This window comes from Choloepus didactylus, chromosome 2, assembly GCF_015220235.1.
Source record: "Choloepus didactylus isolate mChoDid1 chromosome 2, mChoDid1.pri, whole genome shotgun sequence".
Taxonomy (NCBI): domain Eukaryota; kingdom Metazoa; phylum Chordata; class Mammalia; order Pilosa; family Megalonychidae; genus Choloepus; species Choloepus didactylus.
In genome coordinates this window covers 4855350-4865476 of record NC_051308.1, presented here as the reverse complement: position 1 = coordinate 4865476, position 10127 = coordinate 4855350, and the positions used below count along the sequence as shown (strand labels likewise).

Genomic DNA, 10127 nt, shown 5'->3' with positions numbered 1-10127 from the left:
CAAGATGAAATCCAAACTCTTCAACCACACAATTCAAATTGCACTAGAATTATGCCCCACATTTGGTCTTTATACACTCCTTATGGGCAAATAACACCTAGGAGTTTTCTGTTTCCACTGCAGTGCTTTGCATACAAAGTAACTTACTGCTAAATATTTAATGATTTGTGGAGTCAAATATAATAAAAGGTACAATTAGTCCCATTCACTTCAACTTGTGTAAACTGCTTTGCAATTAGTGGTAGTTCTAAGACCTTCCTTATGTAGCCATGTGTTTTAATCAAATTGAGTGAAGTTTTGTCTTTTTATGATAATGCCTCTTCCTTAATGATGAGGATCTGACTCTTAATTTCTTTATCATTTCTTAAGGCCTTTTTGGTGAGATTTTAAGATCCATAGCCTAAGATTTAAAAGAAAACAAAAACCTAATCCCAAATCTATTTTTTCTTCATTTTATATTAATAGAGCTTGAGTTTGTAGCTAGACAGATGGCCACTCAGAAAAAGACTACATTTCCCATCCTCTACTGTAAATGACTATGGCCGTAGAAGAAGTCAGCATGTACCCTTCGCTCCCTTTTTATCCATGCCCCTCTCTCCTGCTGCCTGGAATGCAGACATGATGGCTGGAATTCTAACAGCAATCTTAGAATTTGAGGACAAAGGCCACACCCTGGGTGTGGAGAGGTGAGCTGGAAGGAGTTTGGATTACTGAGGGCTTCAAGGAGCAGAACCATCATACTAAGCCTTGACATCTTATTTCTGGCCCTATATGAGAAAGGAATTCATCTCTTATTCAAGTCACTGTTATTTTAGGATTCTTACACACAAACATAATCCTACCTCAAAATATTAAAAAAACTATCCAATATGCCTGGAACTTAGAGTTAAGAGGTTACTATTGAAACATTTAAAAGAATAAAAACAATATAAAGTATCTGCAATGATAATCAATGTCTTTATTTTTCCATATTTAATTTCTTACAATCATTCTGGAAAAATAGTTATGTCTCCAATGTACTCTCACTGTAAGGAACTTGATTATGACAAAAAGTTTACTCTGAGTGATTATGGAAAAATATTTATTACTCAAAAACAAGCTTTCCATTTGGTTTTCACTTTACATATCTTTAAATAACACAAACATAAAGGGAAGATCCACATGCCAGAACTAGGGGCCATTTTCCTTAATTGAAATACAAACTCAGAATAGAGCCTTTGGCAATTTGAGATACAAATTTGAGAGATTTCTAATCTCATTCAAAGTAAAGGTAGCCTAAAAATGTGGAAAAACAACACTCTGTGACAATCTTTTTTGAAGACAACTTTTCCTCTTTGTTCTTGATATTAGACATTTTGAGGTTTATTTAACACAGTATTCTGTTTGCTTAATATTCAAATTTAGATGCACTGATTATTTGCTCAACTTTTCTGAAAGGTTACGCAACTCTATAAATAAACACATTGATTTTGCTCTATCACCACCCTTCCCAAAAGTCTCATATAATTGGAAATAACCTAATATTTACTTATCATTAAATATATTTTTGTTATAAAGGATACACAGCATATGAAATTACAAGATTTCATGAGTGTTAAAGACAAAATTTTTAGAACTCTCAAATAATATTTACAATGTAAACATCACAGTTATTACACTGGAGGAAAATAAACCACAGCATTCACAACACAATATATTTTATTTGGTTTTGATATTGAAGTTGTTTTCTTGAATTACTTATGTAGAACTCAAAATATAATTACTTTATCATCTTCCTTCAAGAATTCTGAAAAAGAAAAATTTAGTGCTTTAAGCATAAAAATATTTTTATTTACAGTATCTCAGTCTCATTCACTCATCCACTCCTGTGACAAACATCTATTTCTCTGTACCCCTTGCCAATGACTGAGGATCACACTCTATGCTATCAGAAGGACATCTTCAAAAGGACTTGTCAGAAAGGAATTGGAATGTGAAGGGACTCACTAATTAGTCATTAATAAATATCCATTTGTAATTTTTATAATGGATGCCTAATAGGATTTCCTGTTAAAATAATTTGTCCAAAGCCTCCCAATCAGAAAAAGAAACAAATGGCAGATATAAACTCATAAGTGAACTTATAATTTAGAAAAGATAGAGTGATGAATCTCCCTTTAAATTTTAGTGCTTATTGTATATTTCTTAATTTAAAGGGGAAGGTTTTTACTGACATTTATTCAAGAAACTAGATGTGATTAATTTTCCTTTGAGCAAAGGGACTTGTTTCTCTGAAATGTCTATCCATGGTAAGGAGTTGGCCTGCACATCACCCCTGTCCTAGTACTTCTCTTAGAGAAGGAGGAGTAGGCAGACAATGGACAAAGGCAGGCAGGTGGTTTCCCAGCCACTAACTCCACTCTTGAAAATTCTCATGAAAACCTTGGATATTCACATCAGGAAATACTACAAGACTGTGAATTGCCTTTAGTCTGAGCATAGGACTAGTTTAATCTCATTGACCTACTCAAGGGTTGGAATCCAGCCTCCTGCCTGATTTTGCAGATGAAGTTTTATTGGTGCACAGCCACGCCCATTCATTTTTAGGTTTGGTCTGTGTCTGCATTCACGCTACAGTTGCAGAGTTGAGCAGTTGTAACAGACCATATGGCTTGCAAAGCCTAAAATATTTACTCTCTAGCATCTTTAGGGAAAAAGTTGACAACCTCTGATATGGTGATGACTTGAAATTTCTTTAAGCACCTGCCAGTGTTTACAAGCTCATATAAACATTAACATAACATAACTCAAGAAAGAAATACGTCTTGTACCATGTTTATATCAAGGCAATTTTGCTAACAAGCCCATCACTACACAAAGGAAAAATATCTACTCTTGTTTTCTTTACTCAAAAATATTTTACAGTGAATGCTATTAGAGTCATCACACCTACATTCACTTTGTAGACCAAATAAACTAAAATTGACTTTTGCTCCAGGAGGTTTGCTGTGTTTCAAGGAATACAATTAGATCCAGAGTGTCTTGGCAATTTCAAAATAATGAGTCATGCTACAATTTCATAGCACTGCATTTCCCTGTACTTCAGTTAAATGAGATGATAGCAGTCAATTGTGGGACGAAACGTTAAATTAATAAAAGCAGTATGGCTTGATGCTCAAAAAGAAATCCGATTTTTCTCATTAGTGCAAATCAGGCTCTTCTGTTTCATATCTCAACACAAGGACAGCCATAAGTCTGGTAAACTAGGAGTACCTTTCATATATCAAACTGTTTGCTCATTAGGAGCTTTCTCTTCTTTGCAATGAGAACATTACCTGAATAATTTTGAGCCATTTACTAGATTGGGGTCCACTACTGGTACAAATGTCCCTCTTAGATGAAGTCTCATAGTGAAAAATAATTTAATCCTATAATGTTTCTAACCAGGTGTCTCTCACCTACTTAAATAATTAGGTGGTTGCCATAAGAATGAGAATGCACACATATACCCACCACTGGGAAGTCATCAGCAGCTTTGCTCTAAAGAGCTTTTTCATCATTTTTCAAACTCTTCAGGAAAGTCAGGAGATTCTCCCTCACTGCTGCAGAGCAGAAAAAGAAAATTGTGCATCTTAAGTTTCTTAGATGAGAAAGCATCTAAAGAAGCAACGAGATGTGATCTATGCTGTTTTCTGTGCTCTGGAAAGTGCACTGGGACAAAATGATTATCTTTGAAGTTGGTTATTATAAATCAACCTTTAAGTATTTAATTTTATACTTGTGGTATAATCTGGTGGGCAAAGAGGGTCATCTTGTCTGATCTCCTCTCCCAAACAGAATTGGCTTTATACTCAACAGATAAACAAAATGAGATGAGAAAAGAGAAATAGTCTCACTTCATAGGTTTCCTGCTCCAATGTTTACACACCATGGAGAGGTCTGGGTTTTATAGAATCTAAAAATACAAACTTCCTCTTAATTTACTTTGGTAAAATAAGGCTTTAAACATTCACGCATAAGGAGAGTTAGATTTAAGAAGGTTCCATATGTTGCCAAATTGCTAATTCACTGAACTTGTCATTCCTTAATCAGCTGTTTTGATAATATCTGTTCCTAGATTCAGACTGGATGTGTCTACAGTTATCATTCTCAACCCCAGCACTTTAGAATCAACTGGGGGAGGGGGGCTCTATTTTAAAATACCAACGTCTAGGGCCCTACTTCAAGAGATGATTTCCTGGCAATTCGTTTTGTGGAAGGCCCGGTTATCAGTATTTTAAAAGCTCTCAGGATGTTCTAATGCCAGCCATGGTTGAGAATTCCTCCTTCACGGAGAATGGGGGCATTGGGGAAGCTGGAGGTAGGACTGGTAAGTCTCTAGGTAGAGATTATATTTTGGGAGCCATTATCAGCTCTCATTTGAGCAAGTTCTCTTTGTTTTTACCTCCTCTTTCCATTCAGAATCGAGTTCAAGTATTTCTTTACAGCCATTTGTTTTCTAAGGCGGGTGTAGTTGTCGGTGAAGACGGCATCCGAGTGACGTTTGATTGGTGCAAGGTCTTCTGAGAGGTTATTGCTAAGGGATGTGAGGAAAAGGAAATGGAAGAGTTTTAACAAGAAATGGTAAATGTGCCAAAATTCCAAATTTCCTGGAGTCAGATAAAAAGGAATTTTAATGCCTAATTCGTATACTATCACAAAGTGACTAGAAAGAAATTACACAGCCTAAGAATCGGGAAGCAAGGAATAATCCAATGTGATTTTGCATTTTTGGGGCTGCCTTTAAGACACATTCTTTACTGACTGAGCAAATACTTTATCAAAAAAAAAAAAAAAAAATCGGGGGCATCTGAAGTTGGGCTCTGCCACTTAGAGGCAAAATTCTTTAAAAATAAATGCTTCTTTAGAAGCTATGCCATCCTGAGCAGTACCATATAATTATTCAGCCATCAGCCACTTAAAGAAAGGATCTCCCAAAGCTTGATTTGAGCAGAGGTAAAATCAAGTCCTGTGATTGACCTTAAATCTGCTTCAGCTTATACTGTGCCTTATTTTTTAATGTGTCTAGTTCAATTTGCTTGCAGATTTTTAAATGATTGCTAAGTAAGAAAAAATGTGTCTGGAACCCATGAGTATGATTACTGCTAAAATGCCTTATTTTCTTAATCCATGGGCCTGGCATACTTTATTCAGGAATATGTTATTTTTATTTAACTAAATTAAACATTATCAAAAGAGTTTTCAATTTTGAACAAAGTAAGTAAATTGTTAACAATGTAAATAAGAATTTGTAGGTTAGCTACTGATAATGCATTTGATAAAAATAATTCTCTTTACCTAACTCGTTTTCCAATGAGGGACTCAAGATATTTTTTGGCAGAAAGTTGACCCAAGAGTCTACTATAGTCACTGGTGAAAACTCCATCAGCATGTCGGGCATTTCTAAAACAAGGGATAAAAGAAAGCCATTATTCTGCAAATGGTTTTCTAAAATATTAGTTGCTTTAATTAAATAAAGAAATGCACCAGCTTATTATGAAATCCTCTTCACATTCAAACTCAAGCCCAAAAGGAGGTTTCCTAACAACCTACCAAAAATATTTTCTAGTCACTTGTCTCAAGGTTTGGTCTATATTTTCAGCCTCAACATTTTAAAAAGTAGAGAAGTTAGCTTTTTTTTAGAAGCTTGTCTCCATACAAATAATTCTCCCTTGCAAAATCTTTAGAAGTAATTGTTCTCTGAGAAATATTGCTGTAAGAAATTTAATATATTTCAAACTAATTTCTACTTATTTATTTATGGTGCTGTATTTCTGTCACCCTGAATGAAGATACACGCAAGGGAAAAATATCCTGTTTCGGATGTTTATAACATTATATGTTTTGCTGCTTCTTTTGAAAAAATAATTGAAAATAAAATCTCCTAACATAGAGAAGATCTTAAATATAGACAGTCTAACTTTTTGAGGCAAGTGAAGAACCTTTTATAATTCATCTTCAGCCTAGAGTTACACAGTCTGTACTTGAATGCTGCTCCAGACAAATAGTTCCATTAATGGACAGCTATTAGACATTTTCATTACGGTGAGATGAAATTTATGCCTGAGAATCAACATCATCATGGAATTCTTGAGGCTGCATATTTAGTACCAAGTTGGTACAATCTGTAATCTTGAAATTATGTGCAACAAAATTTAAGTGAATAGTTCATCCTGACTCATTGTAACAAGTCATAACTTGGTCCACATGAAAATCACGGTTAGCTGAATGAGCTGCAATAAATCAGACTGAATGAAGCCATGGTACATGGAAACCTGTAGCATTAAGCATTGGAAATAGCTTCAAAGTCAGACAAAACTAAATGTGTATATTTCTAAAATATATTTTGTTAAATAAAACTCAAGAAAAAATAAACTCACCTGGACACATCATAATAGGGTGTGTCACTTTCAGCTAATGCATTTTGCAAAATGTCGGTGTCTGCTTTTAATGAACCTTGATCAGGTTCATCTGGTCCTTCAAATGGCATTCTGTCACCCAACATAGGAGAAGAGCACAATTGAAATATAATACATCATTCCCTCTGTAGACAGTGCTTATGGTTTTACTAAGTATTTTAAATAAAATGCTTAAAATCATGGATATCACCTATTCAAAACACATGGAAACTGTAATTGGGTTTAATGGCTTCTGTGTTTATGGAGTATAAATAGTGAAATATTTGATGATCCTATAATGTAGATGTCCTACATATTGTACAAGCTGGGTGTACCAAATATAAGAGCTACTGCTTGGTTCAATCCTATCTGAGAGTTAAACAAAGCACACTTCCTCAATAATATCTTCATTTTGCAATCTCAAAAAATTTCACAGGAAGAGAAGTTTCATCCAAAATAGGAACTTGGAAAAATTCTCTTAATGTTCAAAATGAAAACTGAAAAACTCATTTCATTTGTTTATGTTTAGCATCATTTTTTCCAAACATCTCTCAAGAGCTGGATATGAACTGTTTTCTCTGTCTAGGTCCCTCCGGTTGACTTCACAGATTTAACTTGGCCTGATACTTTTTTGTATTGGTCAATTCAATAGAATTCATCCGTCTGTGCATTGTTAGTCAAAATCAGTAAAATTTTGTGGAACCTTCTGGCTTCTAGTCTTATGTAGTCACACAATTTTATTAAGGGATATACAATGCTATATTGGAAGAACTGGGAATAGCCTTACCTATATGTGGAGTACGACTCTATTTGTGGATGCATGCACATTTCAGACAGCAATATGTGTATTTACACCATTAGGGCAAACTTCCAAGGGGTGTGTCAGTTCCTGGACACTTGTGTATCTTTTGGTGACATAGCAGATGGTGGGTCTAGAGTCTAGCAATCAATACACACTTCAGCATTCTTGTAATTTTTCTTCCATTGTGATAGTACCTTTCAGATACAACAATTCTATTTTGTATCAAAACAACACAGGAGGTGGCTTTAAACAGATTTCACAGAGAACACTAATAGCTGAGAGATTTTTGCTTAATTGAGCATAAGTTGACTTTGAGCAGAGAATTAGGAATGGGCAAAATGAGACACCTGTATACAGGAAGGAAAAAATCAAGCTATTGTAGCTTTCCTTTCCTGTCCACTTCTTTAGTTTCTTTTTAAAATTTCAGGTAAAGCTTTAAATATGAGTTATGTTCAAATCTATAAAGCATAACATAACTCATATTTATTTGAAATATGGAATACAAGATATAGGACAGCAAAACTAAGGAATTATGGTTAGAACGAAGTCTATTAGGATTCACTAATGTGGGAGGGAAGGATGTCTCAACAAATCAGTTATCCCCCAAGTTGTAGTGTTGGTAACTTGATTCTGTCTGTACAGATATATATCAACATGATTTTATAAATGTTCCACTAATCAAATACTAGTCATGATTAGTTATAATAAAATATTTCTGTTCTATGAATTGATCTTAAAAAGAAACCAAAATGAAGTTGGCAACTAAACATCTATTTTTCCACCAGGAAATGAACGAATATAAAAGCTTATTCCTTATCTAAAACTTGTTTTGAATGAAAGGAAAGTCAAATCCCCTTTCCACCCCATAAAACTAAACCCTGACATGGTCAGTAATGCCCTGAGAGTGAATCCCAGGACTCAGAATAATCATGAAAATTTAAAAAAATAACAACAAAAAACTTGTTTAACACATCAGTCAAAAGATTTAAGTAAATAATACCAAATTTTAAAAATTAAGTTGTCAATAACAACATAGAGGAAAGTCCCATTTAGCCGAAGAAGGAATGTTCAGCTGTCTGAATTGAAAGAGAACTAACCTCAGAGCAGAGGGTGCTCCAAAGAGAGGCCATGCCAGCGTTTGTGAGAACAGCACACTGCAAAGGGTCAGCAGCACCAGCAGCTGGGGCTTACTTCTGGCTTCCATCTCTGTGCCTCTAAAGGGAGAGAATCACATAAGCTTTTCCAGCTACAGTTGCCATCAGCAAGCAAGGTCTCAGCATCTAGCAGTAATTTCTGAAGGCCTTTGCAGAGTTTGGAAAAAAATAATTTTTATTTTGCAATATGATTGCCATTTAAATCAAGAATATTCTTTTTCTGTTGGGTGCTTGAATAAAAATTAGGGTCCTTTTTATATGTGGCCTCTCTCTCACCAGATACATAGTTGGCCCAGGTATATATGGAATGCCATATATTTGGATAGCTGGGAGTAACTCTGGGGACAATCTCCTTGTAACAGTTGTAGCATCCAAGTTTAGTATCTTTTCTAACAAGGTAAATAGCTTCAAGGAACTGAATGTTTCTTCTACTTTAAGCTTTTAGTGTCTGATTAACATAAAGCTGGGGTATTGTCTATTTAATTATTCTACTCTGTTAAATATAAATATGCATATTGGCATAAAAGAGATTTTGTATATACATTTTTTCCCTTTTTTAATAATAGGTATTACTGTGAACTTAATTCCTTAAGTCTGGGCTTGAACAAGTTAACTCAATTAATAGTGCAATTAATACAAAAATTAACATTGAACCACATTTTACCATTGAAACAGGGTTTGCAATAAAATGAAAATATATTTAAAACAAAGCTTCTCTTTCTTTGCATTTAATACATTTAAACATTTCATCTCCAAATCGTTTCTACATAGAAACTTAGGAGTTTTTCTGACTCTCTTGCTCTCTATAAAGACCTAAAATAAAGAAGAAAATAAATACTGCCAAAGTTCATTTAATCAATAAACATACGAAATAGAAAGCACAGCACTTAAAAAATTCAATTGAAAACTTCCGCAACAACTGTACCCAATAACTCAGTCAAAAATTGATACACAAGCAAATAAAACCCAGTTGAATGTATTTTAAAAAAGCGTAGTGAAAGCACACAGGCACGATAAGCAGCTTTCTGAAAACCCAGTCAATATGAAGGAACTTCAGACCTTACTGTGTGACTTGAAAAACTTGTGTTTTGCAGTTGAAAAGGAGGAACACTGTATAATTATTTTCAAGAGAGAGAAAAATGCAATATATCCTAAGAAAAGTTACAGAGGCACAGGAGAAGAAAAAGGTAAAGTTTTCACTTACCCAAGTAATGTTCGTGGGAGCTTTCTTTTCCAAAGAAGCTGTCCAGGTGCTGAAGTCCTCTGGGAGAAGAGAAAGGCTCCACCAGTTAGTTCTCTGCCCTCAGTATTGAACAAGAACGTGGAACCGGCTAAGGGTTGGCTGTTACTGCCGGCTTCTGCTCTTCCCTCTACCCTGACCAGCATTTCAAAGCCCATCATTTTATAGGGCTTATATTTAGGACTGAGCAATCACAAAGCTCTCTGGAAGACGTCAGTAGTACTCCCACGGGATGAATAGGGCTTGAAGTTCTTATTTAATTGCCATTATGTCTAATTTATATAAATTTATAGTGAGTAACTTCAAGACGTAATAAATAAAGAGGAAATTTACTTTTATTTAAACAAAAAAATGTCCTTGGCTTAATGTGAAGTGTTTTAATCTCTAATTTAGTAGTAATGAAATAAGAGAGTGATTATAGTTTTGTAGCTGGGGTCATTGGGGTTCCTTCAGAATATAAGGATTTATGTGCAGGAACAGATGCAGAAAGTATACAACACTTATGTTCATGGTGT

At 34.7% G+C, this 10127-nt stretch overlaps 1 protein-coding gene across 1 annotated transcript; it reads right to left on the bottom strand.

The window, feature by feature from the left end:
* Positions 1-1085: 1085 nt before the first annotated feature.
* LOC119515031 (vasoactive intestinal peptide) lies at positions 1086-9709 on the bottom strand. Its single transcript, XM_037810872.1, has 7 exons — positions 9577-9709; positions 8316-8432; positions 6399-6509; positions 5317-5421; positions 4424-4555; positions 3493-3581; positions 1086-1786 (listed from the first exon to the last, which is right to left on the bottom strand). Exons 2-6 carry the CDS (start codon positions 8420-8422, stop codon positions 3536-3538), a joined length of 501 nt encoding a protein of 166 aa, XP_037666800.1. The 5' UTR covers positions 8423-8432; positions 9577-9709; the 3' UTR covers positions 1086-1786; positions 3493-3535.
* Between the last annotated feature and the right edge of the window lie 418 nt (positions 9710-10127).